The 24,002-nt window shown below is 43.2% G+C and overlaps 1 protein-coding gene across 3 annotated transcripts in view; it reads right to left on the bottom strand.

Moving 5' to 3' along the window:
• Positions 1-451: 451 nt before the first annotated feature.
• The window catches only part of LMBR1 (limb development membrane protein 1), a 49,268-nt gene continuing 25,717 nt past the window's right edge, over positions 452-24,002 (bottom strand). For all 3 annotated transcript variants that reach the window (XM_077304399.1, XM_077304398.1, XM_077304397.1), the window contains 12 exons: positions 20,082-20,208; positions 19,352-19,420; positions 18,592-18,656; positions 16,920-16,992; positions 11,687-11,767; positions 10,668-10,744; positions 10,348-10,425; positions 9,379-9,452; positions 8,941-9,031; positions 7,308-7,374; positions 4,711-4,872; positions 452-3,917 (listed from right to left, as the gene is read on the bottom strand). In XM_077304399.1, coding sequence (XP_077160514.1) covers positions 3,832-3,917; positions 4,711-4,872; positions 7,308-7,374; positions 8,941-9,031; positions 9,379-9,452; positions 10,348-10,425; positions 10,668-10,744; positions 11,687-11,767; positions 16,920-16,992; positions 18,592-18,656; positions 19,352-19,420; positions 20,082-20,208 — 1,050 coding nt within the window. In that variant the 3' untranslated portion in view covers positions 452-3,831. The remainder of the gene's footprint in view (positions 3,918-4,710; positions 4,873-7,307; positions 7,375-8,940; positions 9,032-9,378; positions 9,453-10,347; positions 10,426-10,667; positions 10,745-11,686; positions 11,768-16,919; positions 16,993-18,591; positions 18,657-19,351; positions 19,421-20,081; positions 20,209-24,002) is intronic.

Genomic DNA, 24,002 nt, shown 5'->3' on the forward strand with positions numbered 1-24,002 from the left:
TTCGAGTTCCCATGATTTGGGTTTACTCAAATCATTCTGCTCCATTGCAGCCTCCATTGGTGATGTCACACCAGATCTGTCTGCTGGAGGGAAAGACCTGATCCTGAAGATCAGCTAATGGGGGTGGGGGTGGGAGTGGCTTTAAATGTCTCTGCAGCCTCAGATGGGGTCTGCTGGGGAGACATTTTAAGACCAACCCACCCATCAGATGGTTCAGCCCATTTAAATGAATGGTATTACGAACCTGAAACAACCCAGAATCAGCAATGATTCGAGTTTTTTCAGGCTTATCCAGGCCGAATTGCACATCCTCCTGCACGTGCATAAAGGATTCTTAACATCTCGGCTATGTAACACTTACAAATTTGATCCCAAAACAGGTATACTCATGCTCCACACCAAAGATCTGCCATTATAAAACTGGATCTGAATGATACACTTTGAAACGAAGTCATACAACATCTTGTCAAATCCTTTAATGGACACTGTAAAACAGCCAACTTTGTAAAAGTTATTGGAGGAAGTGGAGAAAGAGAAACATTACATTACAATCTGTAAACAAAGTGTCCAGTGAATCCAAACTGCGGCTGCTACTCAAGTCACCCGGGTCCACTTGAGCTCGGAGTAGATACAGCCCAAGGATGGGCTCAAACTTTGTGCCGATGACCATCCAGGCCCTGCTCATTCACACACTGTGCTCCCAACAGAGGAGAAAGCCCACCAGTGGCTTACCCAAGACACTTAATTCACATAGGCTGATTTTGGTCTGACATAATACACCCAGTTTATAAAACAAAAGCATTATTTGTGCTTCAGCCTCATAATAAATGAGGCAGACGGCTGATGTCTGAAAAGCTATTTCTACCTTAAAAAGGTATAGAACCCTTGACTTCACACAAGTCAAACCACTAGGAATGCACTACCAATATCTATCAAAGAATTACTGCTTCTGCTGAATTGCCTTTAAGCCTATTAAAATAGTTTATGTACTTGAGAATCCTTTTTGAGTATCCTGTTCTATCTTTATTATATGCATATCCCGGGAGGTGGGGTGGGAGATGAGCAAAACAAGCTAGGGTTTGCCTGAAGTTTCAGAAGTTGAAGTTGTACACATTCACTGTGTTGGCTGGAAACAAATTTGCGGTATTGCGTGCTACCGGCACCAACATGCACACCAGGGGTAGTCAACCTGTGGTCCTCCAGATGTCCATGGACTACAATTCCCATGAGCCCCTGCCAGCAAATGCTGGCAAGGGCTCATGGGAATTGTAGTCCATGGACATCTGGAGGACCACAGGTTGACTACCCCTGCACTAGACAGATTCAGAGTACAGATTCACATGTCTGATTGCACACACAAAATTTCCTAGTGAGGGGCAGGTGCGTGTAGACACTTTGCTAAAAAGAACACTTTAGGAAACCCTTTTTGAGTCTGTCATAAACTCTGAATGCCAGCCAGTTCCACAGTGCCTTGAATGCAGAGTTCCCAGGGAACTGCTTCCTCTTCAGCATATCCCATTTAACTGAACGACAATGTAGGCTGCAGCAGTTTCCAAGACCCACTTAGAAGATTATTTTTTCCCCATACTTTCCCATTTGATGGTTATCTAAAATTACACATTTCTCCCAAACCAACTTTCTACCCATGGAAAAAGTGGATGTTTCACCCATATTTCCCCTTCCTGGCCCATACTAGGTTGATAAGATTTGTTATCGTATCTTCCATGGTTTTTTTAAAATGTTAATGTGTGTAAGTGGCATTGGGCGGGGGGGGGATACAGATGAGACAATGGCACAGGCTAAAGGAGGTTAACCTTCTCCCCAACTCAAACCAGATACACCCCAAGAGAAAAACCTTCAGTGCACGTTTGATACATGAAGCTCTCGCAAATAGACCCCAGCTGTAATCAGATTTCCAACACAAACCCAGTGACCACACAGCGAGATCCAAAGGAACACAAGTGCTAAAATCAAACTCTTGAATTAACACAACTAATCCACAGCAGAATTGTCACGAAGCTGCAAAATCCCTCAAGCAGCTCTATGAGGTCTGGATTTAAGCACGTAGCAAATGCAGCAATTCTAGCTTTAATCTAGTTGAGCCCATTCTTGAATCAAAGGGCTATGTGATTATACGGATACGACACAGGATTCAATTTTCTGTAGACTTGTTAACCTACAGTGGTATGTCGCCCTGCATGTGCCATGTCAGGTGTAGAGGTCAGTGGTTTGCATGGGTGTCCCCCAACAGGGAGAACTGCCCAGTTTTAAGAAGAGGAAGCTTCACCAGTACAAGCGATAGCTCAGACTACTACTTTTACACACAGGTTCGGCACACTGACCAAACGGATTAGATTGCAACTACAAGTGCATTCTTCTGCTATGACAAACAGCCCAGAGTTGCAACTGATCCAGATCTTTTAAACGCAAGATTTGCACGAAAGCGTTTGGGAAATTTAAGACATTTCTGATGTTCGAAAACTCTACAAAGCAGCCGTGTATTGGGGAAACTCAAAACTAGCAACTTTTAAATCTTTTTTTTCCCCCTGTCAGGTCATCTGAGTATTGTACAATGTGTTACAATGTAGGTGAACTGAGTGGCCCTAAATTTGCTGAGATGTACCTAATACGGATACTCTTAAATCAATGAGGTGAAACATTTAATGCTGCAGGTGTCCAGTCATCTCCTAAGCGGCAATCACACCCTCAGTCGAAGCAGCCAGTGGCACGTCACCATCTGACAGCACCGGGTCTTTTAGCAAAGATACGTGCTGATCACAGACTTGCCTATTTGCCGCCATTTACAGCATATTAACTAACACACTCCATTTCAGCTACCTTCACTTTCATGTGTGCACACAAACTTGCAAACTAATATGTGACAGTGTCAAAGAATGGCACAGTCTGCTCATGTGACCTTAACACTCCCTAAATAGGAATCTAAATTTTCACTCTTCAAAAAATTAGAATGTGATCTGCGTGGCAGATTACTCTGGGTTTCAAAATAATACACAGGTGTTCATATAGTCATGGACTTGCAGGACTGAATGGAAAAGGGGGTTTGCTTCACTGAGCTGGAATGCACTACACGCTTACTAGGCCTTAACGTGGGCTGTGAGGGGAGTGGTTGACTGCTGGTAATTTAAGTCAATACCAAAGTGCTATGCGACTACCACCACCTTGTCGATGCATGGGGGCTACACACTGCACAGAAGACAACCAACAGGGTTCCATGCATATTATTTAGTAGAGTGTATGACTGCCATGTTGCTAGCGTATCCCTTACCCACAGTGATCACAGGTCCCCCAAATTACTAGGCTCAGATTTTGCACTGCGGTGTGAAACTCAAGTCATTGCATGGCTCACTAGCTGCAAAAGAAGTCCTGTTCAGGGCTAACTGGAGGGCCACTTACAATTTGCCACCAAGAACTGCTGGTGTCTTCAACACGATGATGCAAATTGATCCAGTTAATGCAGAGATCCTGGAGCTTTCTGCCTGTTTCCATGATTAATGGCAAAGCCTAGCCTCGCTCTTCAGCGATGGATTTACGCACAGAAGATCCATTGCCTGGTCTGCTAGCAAGACAACACGGAGCTCTGTTCAAAGAGGAATGCCATTTTCTTGACAATATCCAGATGTCTCTGCACCAGCTGACTGAGTAATTAAGACAGACCCATCCTAGCCAGAAACCAGTGCAGTCGGATGCATCCAGCTCTCTTGACTGCATTTTTATCAACTTGGGCCCAATATACAAACAAAAGCAATAAAAAAAAAAAGCCAAGGGTGATGAAGCCACAGGAATGTCATGAAGTCAAAAGGGCTCAGCTGTTCACAGTGTTTTCTGGTGCCCATTGGCAGAGGACTTCGTTGCCTCAGAGTCTCTTGAATTCTGCGAGAGCTGAAGTTTGTCCAGACCTGGAAAACATTACAAGACCTGCAAGTCAACAAAAATGTATCTTCTGTTTCCAGTGAGAAGAAGTTACGAAACACATACAGCGTTGTTAACCATAGACGGTGAAAGATTTGCCTGTCATGCTTTTCTTTTATTACAAAAGACCAAAATCTGTGGGCCAGAAATATGGCAACAGAACAATGAATTCCCCACTCAGGGTCGCACAGGACTTTCCCATGGTCTGACATTACACTGCTGTGTTTCCTCCCTCCCTCCTCTCCTCTTCGTCATTGGCTGTCAACGATGCAGTCACTGTCAATGATGCAGTATTTTGCTGTCGTATATGGGCTGGCGTGAGATGCGGGGGTTGGGTAAGCTTGCATTTTGCATGCCACAGAGGCTCGGGCACTATCGCTGAGCATTCAACTTGTGCTTCAATGTGTTTCTACAAATGCAAGGATGCTACATTTCTGCAAGTTCTACACTCCTGTCTCTGAACTTGCCACCATCCGCTTCTTGTCCATGATCCAGAGCAACCCACTGCAAAAGGGCATAATTGAAAATCTTACGAAGTTACAAATCTTATGGCCATAAATTCTCTTCAGAAGGAATAAAAACAGGAGAAGTCAAGCTTCTCATGCCGTTGTGTACCTAGATAGGCATAAGTGGCCAAACTTGTTTAAATCTCCACCTAACAGGAACCTCATCAGTTACTCTCCCAAGCATAACCTGCACAGTCCTTCAATTATGAACACAAGTTTAAAGCTAAAGCACGTAACAATAGGATGCTCTCAGAAGGAAAAGAAGGTGTGTTACCCAGCGCTTTGAAGAGCTCTTCCCTAACTGCAGAGGTGAATTTTCTGATGAGACACAAGGTCGTCATAATGGCGAAAAGAAGATTGTATGATAACACAATGTAGAAGTTCCCTAACCAGTTAAACCTTCCAAAGTCTCCAAGGAGGTCAAATCTGGTAATGCCTGTGGGGAAAGGGCAAAGAAATGCAATTCACTCAGAAGACATCTGTACGAATATGAAAGCCATCTCCTTTAACTAGAAGTATTTGGTGCCTAACATTTTACGTACAATCCTTCCATGAAAATGCAATCAATTATTTCGGAAGCTGCAGGGGATAAGCAGATTACCAAACAAATGCCATATACCACTGAAGCAAGCTGGAGGACTGATTGGTTTTAGTTCTACCTGGAAAGTCTATTATCTTGAAACTATACCGTAGCCCAGGTTTTCTCAGCCAGGGTTTTGTGAAGCCCTGTGATGGCCCCAGAAGGGTTTCATGGATTGTGTGGGAGTTAATTATGCATATATTTTAAAAAAATTTAAAAGAATTATTGGGTGATACAACCACCGACTTCTGTAACATGACTTCTAATGATTTGGCTTCCAGGGGGAAACGTGTGGCCTGCGGACATCACTTCTGGAGCTTCTTGAAGAGTGAATAATGTTTCAGGGGTTTCTCAATGGTAAAAAGGTTGAGAAAGGCTGCCATGAGCTTTTAAGAAAAGGGCCAATTTGCTGCAGCATGAGGGTCCCAGGCTCATGTTATTTCACGGGGGCCAACAACACAACACCCCATATTCAGTAGGAATTTCAAGAGCTGAGCGCAGGCCCAAGAAACCTGCCCTAGAAGTGCGTTTGCCTGAGAGCCCGACTAAGTCATTTCCAAAAGCAGCATGACGTGAGCCTCTTAAGCCTCTGACACGGTGCTGCAACGCTGGTGCGGCTTTCGTCACGCCTTCAGAGAAACTGAGGCGCGTCTTTAAGGCAGGTGAGCTGGCTTGACGGTTCTCTCATTAGCTTTTCTCATCACGGCCACAGCCCTATTCCTTCCCCTGTCTGCAAACCTGCTTTTGTGATGCCGTGAAAGGCTTCTATGAATCTGTCTAACTTCTTTCTTTCTTTTCATCCATCCAGTGCCACTGGGCATATCGCGTAATGTGGGGCCATGTTGACATTTTGCAAAGCGCCACAGGACTCACTGTACCCGAACACACTCTTATTAATCCTGTTTGGACAGCTGTGTCTGTGCATTTGTTAGCAATGTTTTAACCGTTCATCTTTTCTATTTTTGTCTTCCCCTTTATCTCTATAGCAAACGATTTAGGAATTTCGTTTTGAGGGCCTCGGAGAGGGGGAACTATTGAGTCTGGCCGTTAATTTGGGGGAGAGGGGGGCTGCACGACGACTGCACACAGTGTGGACGCTTTCTAAAAAATTGTTTTCTTTCTGCCTGAAACCTTCCTAGGTTTCTCACAACAGCTGAGTGCCCCTGTGTAAGAAACAGAGTTCACAATGTTAGCAAGTCTTACAAGACGGAATATCTACATTTGCTGGGTGCCTGCATTAAAATGTATACCACAAAGGCAACTCTGCAATCCTACCCAGGGTTGCTCCAATTCCGGTCCACTGAAACCAATGAGCTTACGCTGGAGCAATTCGTTTTCCAAAGGACATCACTACAATTGTGCTAAAATAATGAGATTCTGCTGTTTATAGAAATAGTTCTTTCATTTGCTTTCATTTTCTGATCTTTACATGTCAAATGTATTAATTCTGTTCTGCGGTCACAGCTGTTTTTCTTACACTGTTACCAACCAGTCTCAAAAATTACAAATGTCAAGCAAAGCACTCCAGAGAATGGTGATGATTCAACACTAGGTGTTTTCAGATAAAATCAATCAACCAGATCTCTTCCAGTTCGGGTTCTAACTGACCAAAACCAACCGAACTCAATGGCCTTTTTAAGTCAACTGACAAGGGGCATGTTCCTGTTCTCAGTGGCTTGCACTGCCAACTGTAGCATCCTGGGCCACCTGGCCAGGCTGGGTTACCGCAACTGTATTATTTTCTACTGGACAGATCACAAGAAGGAGTGTAGGAAGGTGCCTGTTTTATCCCAATGGCCTTCGGGGCACCCCAGAATTCTCCCATCATCAGTGTAGTCTAACTTGTGCTAGAGAACCTCAGAAAGGCCATCCAAAGATACGATGTGAGCTGTCACCACTTCCTACTTGACAATTCCCACTCCCTTCCATCTAATCATGAAGAACTCCCAGAATGGTGTCAACAGGTGTAGAGGACCCCTGCAACTGGTACATCCTGTCCAGACCTAAGACTGGGGATGACTGGATAGGCAAGTAAATCCTACTAACCTGCCTGATTTTCCCAGACCCATGCCAACACCTGGTCCCTCTCACCAGTACAACAGCTTCTCTCAGTAGGGTTACAAAGAGCACAACAGTGACACAAGAAGAATGGTCAAGATCGGCACTGGCTTAAGCTCCAATACATATCCATGCACAGAGGATGGTATTCTGCTGAGATGCTCACATCATACTGTTTCCCATCCTCTCGCAATGAGACGCACCATTTTTAAAAAGATGGAACAAAAACTCACCCAGGGTTCTTGACATAACGGGCAACGCAGAACTGAGGACTAAGATGGAAACACAGTTTCCAATTATCTGTTTGGACAAAAAGGGCTGTCGTCAGTATGGTCTCGCAATTAAAAGTAACATCACCGCACCTCAAAAAAGCAATCTTGAAGCTTGGGAAGTGGAGCCAGCAAAGAAAAAAATGACTTGGTTGCATTTCATAGTCTACCCATTCCCAACTGTTATAGTAGCTTAACAGGTAGTTCATACTTTGTTCGGGGACTGGGCTCCTGCTGGGTCAAACTTCACAACTATGTTTTATCAGGAAATGACAACAGTAACTGGAATGCCTTTGGTCTCTATGAATCAATGAACAGCAGGTCAGCTTCATTGCCAGTTTTGATCCCAGAGTAATATTCCAATATAAAGGAAGAATGTCAAAAAGCAGCAAGGGTTAACCTCCCTTGGGCATTATTGAACAGCAGTCGCCCACAGTATGTGTATATTGCTGCACACTTCATGAGGGCCAGTCTAGGAAGAACTCACACACATGCTTATTCATACCCTTCCAACATGTATGCCAGTGCTTGACTTGCGCATGCATCAAGATTCCCTCTCCAGCATCACCAAGTCACAGACAAATTGCTATCCCTCCCTAGCCTTTGGGCACAGGGGTGCTCCTGGACACCTGCCACTCTCTTCACAGCTGTTTGCATAAGAGACCTCCCTCAATGCCTGGGTAAAGATTTCCCACAGCTGGAGCAAAATTCCATTAAAGGTGGCATTGGGGGGAGAATTCTGATGACTCAAAGATGTTAAGACATAAATGAGCCGCAGAACCCGTGACACTGGTTACAATTTTCTGCCTCCCCTGCCCTCCTTCCTCCCAAACATTTCCAAAATGCTGTACATGAAAGGGCTGAGCAAACATAATGGGACTGCTCAACAGTTTTAATCAAGGATCTCCTCTGCCGCTGTTTACTTTCCCACTTCCACAAACTGCTAACAAGATGAAAGCAAACCCTTTGCCCATCCTTCTTTGAGTGGGGAGAAGAAAGCCCCCTTTTTTTGTAAAAAGGAGGGATTCTCAAAAATTGGCAAGTCAGCTACTTGGTTCTATTGATTCTGCCTATGGAAACTGTCTTTTATTTTTAGGGTACATCTCAGCGCTTGCTGCTCAAAAGTCAGAGTAAAATTCGGGGGGGATCACACCAGCCATAGAGTAAAGACAACTGCCAAGAAGAACTGTCTCTTTATTACTAACTCAAACTGAATGAATTTGCCTGCATCACTTGAAGTAACCAAATCCTTCATGTTTCAAAACAAGCCTCTAAAGCACAGTTAGCACAATCAAAGTTACTCATTAGCAATAGTTTCCTGGGGTGGGGCGGGAGGGGGGGGGAGAACCTGGCTAGCTACAAGTTCTGCCATTCCAGGCTTTTGACAAGTGAATGGAGGCAGCCTAAAACAAACAGCACAGCCAGCCTCCCTCCTCCCCACTCCAGAAGTTTGAAAATCTCTTCCCTTTTGTTGACGCAGCTTACCAAATCCTAATTGCCACAAATGAGCTATTTAAAGCATTCACTATCCGTGAAAGTTGGTTTGTCTCCGGTGGCAAAATGGAACCAGGAAGAAGATGCTTTTGCTGGACCTTACCTTCGTCATAGTTGTGTCATCCTTCCTGGGAGTGAAATCGCCAAAGAAACGCAGGCTGTAGAAGCCGACGACAGAGGAGACCATGAGATAGCTGTGTGAATCAAGGAAGAAAAGTAACACACGCACCCCAAAAATAGAATCCCAGCTGCAGTCTGTTAGAGGTTTGAGGCAGGGGGGGGGGGGGGGAGAGAGGAGCACTACCACCACTTTTAAGAGCTTAGGAACACCTGACTTGTCATTTTCTCTCTCATGGGTAAGTATTTTAGTAAATTAGCAGAAGATTAGACAGAATCCCTACTTAATTTAAAATCTGCTAATCACCTTTCTTCCTTATGGCGCTCAAAGTGGTTTACAATATTATTAAGAATTGATCGTATTAATATAACACATAAAGCCAAAATGTAAAATCACTGGTTAGGACTGCCGTAAAAAGGATACAAAATCAAAATGATCTCCAGAGCTGCTCCCACAAAACCAAATGTGGACAGAGAGGCATTTCCGATGCCAGACCCCTGCAAGACATTGAACAGGCACTGTATATTTCTATTTCATTTAATAATGAGAACATTAATTCTTCCACAGAGAACACTGATTCTTCCAGGTACCAAAGCATTAACTGCTGTGGACAGAAAACCTCCAAATGATTCATCCTGATCATTCTTGCGAGAGCCAGTGTGATGTAGTGGGGTTAAGAGCGGCAAGTTCTACTCTGGAGAACTAGGTTTGATTCCCCACTCCTCCACAGGAAGTCTGTAGGTGACCCTTGGGGCAGTTCTCTCAGAACTCTCTCAGAGCTACCTACCTCGCAAGGTGACTATTGTGGGGACAGGAAGGGAATGGAATTGTAAGCTGCTTTAGCACTCATTAAGGTAGAGAAAAGCAGGGTGCAAAACCTTATATGATCAAGGTCACACATGGTTGGATGCTCCATATGAAAGCAGAATACCCTTCCATACTTTCACCCATCTGATTTAGATTAAAAGATTTATATGTAAAATATTATGGCCACATAGTAATAGCCATCAAACAGCACAAATTATTTTGGCTGCTGCCAAATCCTTTCTAACAAAAGAAGGAGCAATATTTCCCAGCCAGAACTCTGAATTATCGTGCTCTTTATGCAGTGCCCAGGGCTGAAGAGATGAGGCACCTGAAGCAAAACACCCTGCCTGTTCAGCAGCAGGGGACGCTAGAGAAACATCTAATAAAGATCCAGCTGGACATGCTGTTAACTCCTGCACATCTTGCCATCGACCCAGTGCCACATTTCCACAGGCACAAGGACTTCTGCCCACAAAGCATGACTTCCTAAATGCCTTCTCTCAGCAGCCTGAAATGCCCTCCAGAATCCTGCCCACACCCACCCACATCTTTCATAGGCTAAACGTTTCCCAAAAGACACTTTACCCTCGATCCCTTTGGCATTGCAGTTTCATCCACCAGCAGACAAAGGATATTGCAAGCAACTAAGAGGACGGAGATGGCCTGTGGGGGGAAAAAGAAGAAACATCCTAACTTCAATGAACACTTAAAACATATTGGCCAAATTTCACATGGTTGAGCATTTCGTGGATTAACAGTGGGTCAACAAAAGCCAGGGGCTAATGGTTATAAAGAAAGAGAGGGATTCCTTCGATTTCTGCTGTTCAGCTCTCACACGTACATGAAAGATCACTAACCTCAAAGGGACAGATGGGTTTTAAGCATGGAAGGAAATTGAAACTTACCGTCTCAATTAGCAGCAATATCATTACAGCTGGATACACAAGGTTCCTCTCCCATGCAGAAGCCTTTTTCCGCCGTTCTTTCAAGAGAAAAACAGGCATCCTTTAAACCTGAAGGCTGCTCAACATGGACATTGTCTTTTTTTTGGCTGAAAACGAGAAACTCTCTGACAATCTCTACGTGTAATAGTTGAGAATATTCTGTTTCACGTGCATACGGAAGTTTATGCCTTGAATAAAACTTCACTGGTCTTAAAGGGGCCCCTGGACTCAATTACAGGGCATTGAAAGCAAACAAAAGACAGTAGGAAACCTACTGCGGAAAACCTAGGGGCACGGGGCACCAACCCGGTGGAACCTGTGGAGAATGGAAGAAATGCAGGCAATGGACTCAACAAAATGGCTCCTGTGGGGGAGCTGGGTCCAATCACAACATGTTGAGAAGTCCAGAACCCTCCTATGATGGGTACCCCAGGTGGACACTGGGGTTCACTTCATAGTATGTTTGTGAAAACTTTAACTGCAAATTGGCTCATGACTGCCAATGGAGGAACTTTCCAAAGAAATTTCTGGCCTGGTGGGTCAACGTAGAACGGAGTCATTTAGCTCACTCCAGGCATGCTCAGTTGGTGCTGGCCACTGGGAGCTCACACTGAAAACATCTAGCTCTGAAATTGTTCCAAGAAGGCATCTGTACACAAGAGATAGCACTGGCACGATACACAGACACCATGAAAAGTAACATTTAATTCCAGGGAAGTAGCAGAGCTGGTCAGCTGCAGCAAAAATACAGTGGTCTACTTTTACTTTTTTGTCAGAGGCTCCCTGTTTCTGAAGCTATGAAGAAGCCTGTACAAATCTCTAACAATTTTACAAACAAGACCTCCTGCTATTGGCCCTGAAATATTCTCACTAAGAACATCTAACAACGTATGTGCGCACATGCTTCTAACAATGCCAAGAAAGGTACTCTGCAAACCAGTACCTGCAGGAGACCACACAAAAAGGAATGATGTCATTACCCAATTTTATCTTCATGCTCCTCACATTGTTAAGTTCCTGTTCCAGCTGCTTTGTATTATACTCCACAGGAGAAGATACACCTGGCCAAAAACAAAAATATAGTCATTTGCTGAAGACCGCTAATCATGATAAAGATTCAACATGATATCAATGATTGCTACAACTACAGTGCAACCTCTTAGATAAATTTCACCAGAACAATGTAACATTGATATACAGTTGCTGACTGCTAGCAGCATCTCTGAAAAGCCTACTAAAATCCCTTCTTACCTCCTCAACCGTGAATGGTCTTAGCTACAAATAGCTGTGATGAATGTGACTGGACAAAGCCTGTTAGATACCAACACAAGGAGTCTCATCTGACTTAAGCAAAGCCTGGGTTTTGCACCTTAACCAACTGTATGATACCGTCCATTATTCATCTCAAATGCACCTGCCTGAGCAAGGCAGCATGAATTAGACTAATCAGGCCTCTTCTGTACAGCTGAATTTACCATGAAGCAATTGCTCTGGGAAACTATATCTAGGAGGACTTGATACTTCCTACAACAGAGATAACATTTCCGGATCCTTTTGAAAGTATGGGAAATGTTCCTTTTTCCAGATTTTTTGAATGGTGGTTCTGTGTATGTGTGTGTGTTGTTTGAGTGGGGGAACAAAAGTTTGCCGGGAAATTAAATAATACATGCAGTACTTTCTAATCAAATTTAAGCTTCTTGTGCTACTTTTTAAACAGATTTATAGCTCAGAAACACTTTAAAGACTAACAAAATTTGTGGTAGGGTATAAGCTTTCATGTATTACTGCTCACATCTTCAGAACATTTATAGTTCAGTTAGCAAATCAAATTGTACTATTTATGAAACTTCGTTTTCTATAAGCAAAGCCAGAATGAATGAATGAATGGATGAATGAATGAATGAATGAATGAATGAATGAATGAATGAATGAATGTCTGGATATCACTTTAAACTTTATTAACTACAGACCCTTCAACAGTACACTGCCATACATATATACATAACATTTTTTGGGGGGGGGACAGCTAATATACACAAGCAGAATAATATATAAGTAAAATAAAATATTCACTTATGTTTGTATTTACTCTATAGCTATCATTTGAAAACAAAATGGATCTTACTGATAATACCCAGCTTCAAAAAATATAACTTGATGTGCTTTGTTAAGAAAAAAGCTACAGAAACATAACCATCGCCTGCACAACGGTTCATGAATCCCAAGGTAGCATATATGGTTCCATGCAACCCATCAGGACATTAAAATACTACCCCATTTTAAAACTTCACCGCCAGCATAGGCATCAATTCGTCAAGACACAGCTGGAACAATGGGTTCAGATTCCTTTTCAGTTTTCAGAACAGTAGCCTAATGCAGGGGTAGCCAACCTGTGGTCCTCCAGATGTCCATGGACTACAATTCCCATGAGCCCCTGCCAGCATTTGCTGGCAGGGGCTCATGGGAATTGTAGTCCATAGACATCTGGAAGATCTCAGGTTGACTACCCCTGGCCTACTGCCATGCCATTCCATTCATTAACGCTCAGACCAATTTGTCCCAAGCAAACAGAGGAAGACACAAAATACACAGTTGCCAATTAAGGTTGCTTGCTTTCAAAAGGAAGCTCTCCAACTCTATTATGGGATAGTATCATTTGCCCCTGTAGTCCACCGGATGGCGTTGATGAGCCTTACTAACCATCGGGATAGCTAAAAGGTGAAAAAACTGCTTGTAAGAAGAAGCATTTGCATGTCTGGTTTTAAAATTCACCTAAGATTAATTTGGCCTATTCTCCAGCTGCAGAACGACGTCCCTGAGGCTGATCACAGGACACAATCGCCTTATGAGCAACAATTTTCTTTGGGTGACATGCAGGACTGTAAATATCAGAGGCCTCTTTAAACTCTTGATTCAGCATCACTAACAGACAGTTCTAGATGCCTTCGTCACGTGAAAAACAACAAAAAGCACCTCCCCACACACACAAACACAAAACAATTAATCATCCACTTTTTAAGTCAAATTGTATGGCAAAATCACAAAAGAGCAGGCTGAGCAGGTGTTTGCTTTTATCTCTTCTTTTTTCTTTATGTATCAAGAGAAAGGTCAACAACCTAGAAGATTAAAGAAATATGAATATGCAGCCTAATGGTATAATCGCATTGCGTAGATAGCTTTTAAAGAACTCTAATACACAAATATAGACTCATTTAATGCAAAGTTAAAAACAATTTCAGGTCTAAATAATAGCCTCACATACAAAGTCAAAGGATAAAATGTCAAGCAAGGACCAAATGACCCCCACCAAATGTGTTCTGATATGGTGGCCTTTTCCAGTAGTCGGACATACAGAAATTGTCAAGTGCAATAGCTCCAGACACATAATAACTGTACTCAGAATAAAAAAGGCCTAGCAACTATTGTCATCTTATTAACTATGATGATGATGCAGGGTTAAGCTAAAATGGGAGAGGCCTCTTACTCAATAACTGCAGGCCCTGGTTCAATACAGTTGTGATAAGGTAGCCACTCTACCTGTACCTTCCTTCCAGGGTCCAGGTCACTATATTATCAAATATAGTCTGGAGCCAACAGCATATACTATACAAAAAGATCACAACCTCTTCCGAGATTTGACTATGTGCGTGAGACCTGAAATTGTTTTCAACCTCCTGTGTATTAAATAGTTCCATTTTCATAGATTTGAGGGTTTTTAAAGTATCTACACATTGCAATTACACCATTAGGCCGCATATTCATATTTTTTTTAAATCTTCTCCTGAGACAAAAAAAAGAAAAGATAAAAGCAAACAGCTGCTCATCCTGCTATCTTGAGATACTGGCATACAATTTGAATTAAAAAGAGGGCGATTAAAAGCTGGGGGGTGGATGCTTCCTGCAGTTTTTTACATGACAAAAACATATTCCATAGTTCTTTAACCTTCTCAGTTCTTGATTCAATATAGGGAGGGGCTATGTTTTTTCTCCTTTTTTTCCAAGAGGAAGGTCACCAATGAGATGGACCCACAGATTCAGACAATGAGGGTTCCTGGTTCCGTCCATGTCATCTTCCATACTGGATCTGAGGTAGTAAGACCGCAGAGCTTAGAGACAAGGTTAGCCAAATCAATGGTCTAATAATTCACAGACGTTTTATGCGCCAATAATGTAGGGGTGGGAATTTCAACCATCTACACCAGGGGTAGTCAAACTGCGGCCCTCCAGATGTCCATGGACTACAATTCCCAGGAGCCCCTGCCAGCATTCGCTGGCAGGGGCTCCTGGGAATTGTAGTCCATGGACATCTGGAGGGCCGCGGTTTGACTACCCCTGATCTACACTGAAACTGAAATGGACTCCGGGGAATGGTAGAGGACAGGAAGGCCTGGAGGATCATTGTCCATGGGGTCGCGATGGGTCGGATACGACTTCGCACCTAACAACAACGACACCCTGAAGCTCAGGATTTTCATATAAGTCTATCAACCCTTAATGTTTATACTGACAGACACATGACAGTCCTTACGACTTCCTCCAAAATGATAACAAAGCAGCACTGATCCCAACCGTTTGCCAAAGAGCGATGCAGTATTTTAAACAATCAAGCCAGATACCTGAAAACACGGCACAAGCTTATTCAAAGCACGACACTCTCTTAATTTCATTTCAAACGAGCACAAAAAAGTTTAATGTCTGCATCGTCTAGCCAATAAATCAAACTGGTAGACAGAACCTGTTCGGGCTAGCCATGAAAAATTAGAAGGGATTCTCCAAGAAAACCACAAGGCAGCTCATTTAAGGTCAATTTAACAGTATTATTTGGTTTTTTCTTCCAGCCCCAACATAATATTTCAGTACCTCAAAGGAAATTGTAGGAGTATCTATTTGCGTTCCCTGTAGGTGATTGGCAGTTCGGCACCAATTAGTTCAAAATTACACTGTTACTAGTGTGCAATAAAAACAACACCTTTCATCTTTCTTACATAGGCTAGAATATCTTCAGAGCCAATAACTTTGATCAAATGGGTATTTTTTGATCCTGCCCCACCCGTCTCCTTGGATTCAGGAAAAGCAACAGCTAAAGGCAACTTTTCCCTTTTAATATAAAGAATGTCCCAGCTTTATTCTTTTGGAGAAGGGATGATGCGGGTGTTGAAATACAATATGATAAAAACACTTCGTCCATCCCAGCCACTCCTCCACAAGGCTGTTAAAACAGATTAACAACTGCTACCGTGACTTCCCTCCCACCCCCCAGTACCTTCCAGTGCAAATAAAGTTGCAACTGTCATGCTAAAGACACAAGGTCGACATTATCTGAAAACATAGGCCTCTCGAAAAGCCCAGGAAAAATAGCAACTCACATCTGTGCTTTTTCAATTATTGCTGCAAATCTTTTCCCCTTCAGCTCTCGGGCATTTGATGAGTTCCTGGTTCAATACTATGGGGGAAAGAATACAGGCCTATCCTGGTCTGATCCAGAATAACTACTCTTATTTTCACTTGTCTGTTGGTGGGGGGGGGGGGGAGACCTGATTGAGATGTAACACAAAATTCAGGAGAAGAGGGCTGCACAGAAGACAGAGCAGCAAACATAAAAAAGCAATGTTACAGTGGGAGGAAGAATTACTTTCTTTAGTTTTACTTCCCCTAGGCATTTCACATGCCCTTTTTTCAAGGGGATCTATAAGAATGTAAATAAAAGCCAGAAAAAAAATAAATTGCCACTAAAAATAAAATTAAGAGACTTTGCAAAACGACAGTAACTACTGAGCATGTGAAAAGCGCACAGATGTACCCAGAACCATACAGAGTATGTTTCAAATATTCTACAGGTGCAACACATGGACAGCAACAAACCTTAAAGCCAAGATGAAAACAGATAATTCAACAACATTCACAAGTCAGAAAAGTAAGCAGCTAGCCCTTAAAAGTGTACAGCCCAAACAATTCCCCAAAGCAACACAACTTCAGAGAGAGGTGTGATACTCTGCAATTTTGGTCTGAATGATCATAAAATAAAGATTGATTGTGATATTCTGCTTTTAATCTCATATAAGAGAACATTTTGAGGCTTTTGTTTAACCCATTAAGGACCAGAGCTCTTTTTAAGTCTGAGTAAAGGTCAGATGGCCAGTGGCCCTGGAATAAGCACACTGTAACACTGGATGTGGATATCCTCTAGTTACCAAATTCATATAATCTGCCTACCATTTAGCCTCCGCATGATGGCTGCTTCTTCTAAGGAAATGATGTATATCTGTTCGTCCAGATCTTCAAGGATCTATGTCCAGAAAAGGAGACATCAGATTAACACACTTCCTTGGCAATGATGTATGTATGTATGTATGTATGTATGTATGTATGTATGTATGTATGTATGTATGATTCATGTGGCCCACAGTGCACAGAACCTGTAGTGAGAACTAGGATTGAATCTCATGTGTGCACTAAGTGTTGCCTAGTCACTTGTGAGTTAGGCGACCCTATGACCTAACAACCTCCAAAATATCCTGTCATTAACAGCCTTTCTCAGGTCTTACAAACTGAGGGCTGTGGCTTCCTCAACGGCGTCACTCCATCTCATGGTGGGTCCTTCTCTTTTTCCACTTCCTTCCACTTTTCCTAGCATTATTGTCTTTTCCAATGAGGCTTCTCATAATGTGACCAAAGTACAATAGTTTGGTCATTTTGGTTTGGTCATTTTAGCTTCTAGGGAGAGTTCAGCCAGCTTGGTGTCGTGGTTAAGAGCGGTGGCCTCAAGTCGGGAGAACCAGGTTCGATTCCCCATTCCTCCCCCACATGCAGCCAGCTAAGTGACCCTGCACCAGTCACAGTTCTCTCAAAGGTCTCCCATCCTCACCTACCTTAAAGGGTGTGTGTTGTGGGGAGAAGGGCAAGCGATTGCAACCTGCTTGGAGACTCCTCTGGGTAGTAGCAAAGTGGGGGAGAAAAAAACAACCCTTCCTCTGCATTTAATCTAGAACCCACATCTTTGTGTTTTTTGGCAGGCCATAGTAACCATAAAGATCTCCATTTCAACTTTCGTCTTGTCTTCTTTCTACCTAATCCTCCTGGGAGATATGTGACCCAGCCCTTAGTTTGTCTGAAATCATGAACCTTCCTTTTTATACAAGATTTGGTCCTTGTATTTTGCTTACAGTAGAAAGTTTGTGGAACCATTTGGGTCCTCACACTGTAGTTACATACACTGCTAAACACAGATGAGTGGCAGTTTTATCAGCCGTGGTTTCAAAATGCAATAGATCCGCTATGATTGCCCATCAGTTCATGCTTCGGCAAAAGTGGTTCAAGGCGACAACTAACAGTTAACCATCAGGCCATGTGCACACAAGTGCTCTCAACACAGCAAAGTTAACCAAGTCGACTTTCAGGGCTTCTGGCATGTTCTCTGGCCTTATAAATATTCAAGATTCACAAGAGGTGGCTTGACCTTTTCCTTGGTCTCCTGCCAGGTTTTTATCTCCGTCTCCAAACTACTCAACTGGCAATTTGAAATTTGCATAAACAGAAACGAGCTTATGCATATTGAACAGTACTCTTCAAATAGGGGGGGGACGTTACAACAAAATGATAAACTGATGACAGAGGTCAGGACCACAATTCTGCAAATATACAAGCATATATTTAATTGTATATAAAGTCAAAATAGGAATAGTTGTTTGCAGGGCTAACCAGCCTCCTCCCAGAAATGCATGAAATAAAATATAATTACGTCGAGAGAACAAAGGCTGGCAAAGCTTTGTTTGAATGGCAAAATTACAAAGTGGTCCATAAAAAAAAAAAAATCAGAGAACCTACTTCGATAAAGCCAAGTTCTAGCTTTGGATAAGCTGGAAAGTTAAGCGTGCCTCATGCTTACCGTTGGCTTCACAAGCAACTGGCCCATCACTGTAAACATTCGTGACAGTCCCACTGGCGTGCATACTGGGGAGGAAAACAGATGTCAACCAATAATTCAATCTTCTGCCAAATTAAGAGCATAAAACCAGGTATTTCCATGTGGACATGGCAAGTGCAGCAATATTTAGAGGTAATGCAGACTATTTACAAACTGGACCTGGCTTTCAACTTCTTAAGAGATCACTCAAGGTTTCGGGCATTCTAACCAATGACAAAAGGAAGATCCAAGAGGACTCGCAGGGGAAGAGAAATGCCATTTTCTCCTCTTGTCACTAGCTCCAACTACTCCCATTTCTTGCTGCCTGATATGGACTCACACATACTCTTTACAGCCGGCCGCAATTTTGGGTGCCATTTTTGGTTACTGTAACAACTCAAAACGCCACCCAAACTCCCACACCTACAGCACGTGTTGTTGTTTTTTTCTGAGACACATGCATGAGCAACAATTTGGGGGACATTTTAAACACAAAATTAGTAGAAACTAGCAAAGGAAAAGGACTATTACATATGTCTCGATAAGGCTTATTCCAGAGTTTCTCACAATTAATGGCCCCTCATAATTATAATATATATTCTTTACACGCCAACATCACTGTTTTCAGGCCTAACTTAATGAGTAACAATAGTGAAAAGGCAAAGATAACCGGATAAAAGGCCAAAAAAAGCACTGAACTGCAGCAAGCTCTTCTTTACTATTTACACACTGCAAAACTTACTTAGAAGTAATAAACATCCCATCAGTGATATACAGGAATACAAATAAGGGAGGTAGAATTCCCAAAGATCTGAAAAGAGAAATTTAACACAGATTCAGGTGGTGCCCTATTATTTAGGCCTATATGCTATCCATAGTAATATTAGAAAAACGGGAGCCACGTGCCACACCGAAGCTAAAAAGAGTATGCAACTTTCTGCTACTACACTTACAGTATTTGCTGGCGTATAAGACTACTTTCCCCCCCTGAAAAACATGCCTCCAAGTGGGGGGGGGGGTCGTCCTATACGACGGGTGACTTCAGTTGGGATAGACATAGCTGCCCATAGTGGCCCAAAGTACTGTAATGTAATGTAACAAACTCTATATTTTGAGTGGAAATGTTGGGGGGTCGTCTTATACGCCAGCAAATATGGTAATTAATACTGAACGCCACTCGAACAGATTTATGCAATATACTTGGGCACTTTAGCAGTAAATGAAATTAGCTGAATGTTATCGCAAGTAGTTTTCTTATTTTTATGCAAAGAATCCTGGTATTTTTTAAGTTAAGCAAACAAATGCAACTTCTCTTGCTTCCTCTCTCTGCACTAGGATTGCCTAAAGGTGCTACTGTAAACCTCCAAACAGGAGAGGTGGGATATAAGTGAAGTAAATACATTTGATGAAAGCAAAGCCACGGTTATTTGCCTCCTTACTGCACATTCATCCACACAAATGGATTTACATACCATACAGAGACTCCATACTTGCTGCATCGTTGTCTATGAGAGCTGAAGCCACCCACACGATTCCAAGGATAAGCAGTGCAAGAAGAATGAGCATCACAAGAGTTTCCAGAATGCGTGCTTTGATCCCCTAGAACAAACGTAATTTCATTTTTGAAACACGGAGGGCTAGAACCCAGGGACCCACTCCTGCAATAGAGAAGGCTCTCCTCTGGTGGAAAGAGCCTGCCCCTTGTCACAAAATGCTCTTCCAACTCAGCTCTGTTGCAAACTCAGTTTTGATCCTTCTTTACTTCTGTGCGTTGCTGGGTTATATTAACATTGTTCTATTTTTATTAGTCTTTTAGATATTTTTTTAAAACTCTGCTGTAACTCTCGTTTGCGTTTGTGATCCTTTTATCCAAGCCGCCCTGAAACCCCTAACATTGTTACCAAAAGCATTGTTTTTTACTTGACACTTATCTTTAGAGCAGGGATTTCCAACCAGGGTTCCATAGTTGTGAGTTCCTGCATTGTACAGAGGGTTGGACTAGATGACCCTGGAGGTCCCTTCCAACTCTATGATTCTATGACTCCTGGGGGTCTGCAGGAGGTCTGTAGAAGGTCTGTGGCCTTTCCCCTCCCGCCTTGAGGGACTCAGCCACAAGTTAGGGAACAGGTCACTTCCACTGCTCCCCATCTCCCTTCCCAAGTGTGAGTGAGTTCTCTCATGGCTTCTGTGCCTGTATGGCCTACTCCTGCCTTAAACCACCTCCTGTCTCCCCCCCCCCGCCCAAGTCCTTCTCAAGTCTGCCTGTTAATATGGGTGGTGATCTCATTTCCAGTGACACGTCACTTCTGGAGGCCGCGGCAGGGAGGTGTGGCCAGCTGACATCACTTCCGAGGCTCCTTGAAGCCTGAAAAAAATTTTCAAGGGCTCCTAGAGAGCCAGTTTGGTGTAGTGGTTAGGAGTGCGGACTTCTAATCTGGCGAGCCGGGTTCGATTCTGCGCTCCCCCACATGCAACCATCTGGGTGACCTTGGGCTCGCCACGGCACTGATAAAATTGTTCTGACCGAGCAGTGATATCAGGGCTCTCTCAGCCTCACCCACCCCACAGGGTGTCTGTTGTGGGGAGAGGAATGTGAAGGCGACTGTAAGCCGCTTTGAGCCTCCTTCGGGTAGGGAAAAGCGGCATATAAGAACCAACTCTTCTTCTTCTTCCTCCATGGTCAAAAAGGTTGAAAAAGGCTTTAGACTCACATACCCCAAACAGTTCCCATCTTTCAAACACACCACTGGACACTTTTCCTGATGTTAGTCACTGCCAATTCAGTCATGAAGGAAGTTTCCAGGTTAAAACCTGAGCTGTGTTCTCACAGAAACAGTTTTAGAAAACCGTGTGTGTTTCAGACCCACATTTTTTGTGCACCGGCTGTGTTTTTCAAGATTACAGCCATTCGACTGCAAAGACCCAGGAACAAGGACGGCACAATTAATCCTTCTATAAACAGAAGATGCCTGTAAAATGGGGCTCCAGCTGGAAACCTTGCTCATGTATGAATGGCAGCTGACTTTACAATCCTGCAGCAATGAGAGATGAGGAAGCCACAAAGCATAATTACAAAGAGAGAAGCCCTCTCTTCTCCGCCAATAAACCCGTATTAAAGAGGATTACTATTATGTCAATTGAAACACATTAAGACATGCCTCGTAGTAAATGTGTTTATAGGCAATACCTAGAGGGCAGTTTCCCTGTGCGTGGTGTGCATGATTTCCAATGACAGCTCTCCTTGCTGACTTGGGATCAATTTTTACTTCAAACGTTCAGACTTTGAACTAGCGGAAAAGTCCAAGACAGCACCCAAGTTTACTGCACTAAGTGAGGGCCTCTCTTATGGATAAACCCCCTTCAGTAATATCAGGGCTCTCTAGCCTCACCCACCTCACAGGGCGTCTATTGTGGGGAAAGGGAAGGCGACTGTAAGCTGCTTTGAGCCTCCTTCAGGTAGAGAAAAGCGGCATATAAGAACCAACTCTTCCTCTACTTCTTCCCCTGTTCTCAAAGGTCCCTTCAGAGGCTTCATCAAAAACATTTTATATTGTATAACAACAGTAAAAAGAGCAAGAGTCCAGTAGCACCATAGACTCACAAAACCTGTGGCAGGGGATGAGCTTTTGAGAGTCACTGCTCCCTTCTTCAGATACCAAGTGAAGGAGGGACCAGCGACTCAAGAAGCTTCATATCCTGACACAGGTTTTACTAATTCTTTTAAGATGCGACTGCTGGACTCTTGCCTCTTTTCTGTTGCTACAGGCAGACTAACGGCTACCACCTTGGTCTACTGTACAGTAAGTAACTCCTTTGAGCAGCTGAGGCCCACAGCACACAGGATACAAACACTTTCCTGGTGCTTACAATCTTTACTCCTACTACAATACAGGCGAATTTAGCTAAGTATTGCTTTCCATGACAAGAGTCTTTGTCAGTTTTTATAATTTGGAAAGGGAAAATTTATGTAAAACATGATTAAAATTGGGAAACTAAACTATCAAGAACTTGTCCCTCCCAACAGCTAACAAGAATCCTCCCCCCTTTTGGGCGGGAAGCTGTGAGTCTGCTTTAACTGGTCTCTGGACTTTGAAGTGATAATTTGACCACCTCTGTTTGCCTGATGTATGTCTGCAACCAGGACATCCAGGCTTATAGATTTATACATTTAGTTTATTGGGTTTTTAGACTGCCCTCCCAGCAAGCTGGCTCAGGGCGGTATACGAAAAATATAAAACACGCCATTACAACCGATTAAATAAACAGTAGCAGGTTGAAACAAGTTAAAACAGCAACGGTACTGCCGTCAAATGCCGGCTGATAACAAAACATACCATGTTGCTGAGAGTTATCGTGGATAACCCAAAATGACTCTCTTGCCGAATTCAGATTATAAAACTGAATTAAAATGACCATAGTGCTGCCATTATGACCTTGTTAGCTCAAAAACGTTAAGCAGCAGAGTCCAAATGCAACAAATCGATGATGCTCACACAGTATTCTCTGTGCACACTCACACGCTATACTGAGCAATAAGCTGACATGTTTCTACAGAGCTGAAGATTTAAGCCCGGGACTCCTGAAAAACGTCTCGACCTCTCTCGCGGTATGCCAGCTTTACTTTATAGCAGGGGTAGTCAAACTGCGGCCCTCCAGATGTCCATGAACTACAATTCCCAGAAGCCCCTGCCAGCATTCGCTGGCAGGGGCTTCTGGGAATTGTAGTCCATGGACATCTGGAGGGCCGCAGTTTGACTACCCCTGCTTTATAGGCACTGCCTTTTACAAAACCTGGGAAACGTTTTGACATTCATGGCACATTTCAAGTAACTCTCAAGCCCATTGTCTTCGTTTGGCAAAAGGCATTGCATGCCGGTAACCAAGGTGAGATCTGTTCGATAAGACGTGCAAATAAGCATGAACAGCGACATGCTGCAGTCGAAATAGCAGGCAGCCGTGCAGCCAACCAGGAGTTTTTGCACCAGGCAAATGCTTTTTCTATTACCTAAGCAAGGACAAGGAAGAACCGAGATAGCCTATGATAATTCAATACCATTCCAAGGCCGACATTTTAAATCAAGCTTTGAGCCCTCCTAAAATGAACAAGTCCATATTCTCACTGTTCCCTACCTCTTTCTGTCCTTCACACCCATCAAGTAGTCCATAGACAGATTGTAAGTGGATGGCCAGAAGGGATTGTGTTGGTGCTTGGCTCTTGTGGCCCTTTCTTGCACGCCAGGGGTTGAGATAATGCAGATTATCCTTCGTAGCTAGGCATTCAGAGGTGAAGAATTCTGCCTGGAAGTTTGACTAGTGCTTGGCAAAAACGACTTTAACGTATGGGACTGCCCTAAAGGGGGCCATTTAAACACTAAAGAGATTTTCTGAATGTG

This window comes from Paroedura picta, chromosome 11 (genome assembly GCF_049243985.1).
Source record: "Paroedura picta isolate Pp20150507F chromosome 11, Ppicta_v3.0, whole genome shotgun sequence".
NCBI classification, from domain to species: Eukaryota; Metazoa; Chordata; class Lepidosauria; order Squamata; family Gekkonidae; genus Paroedura; species Paroedura picta.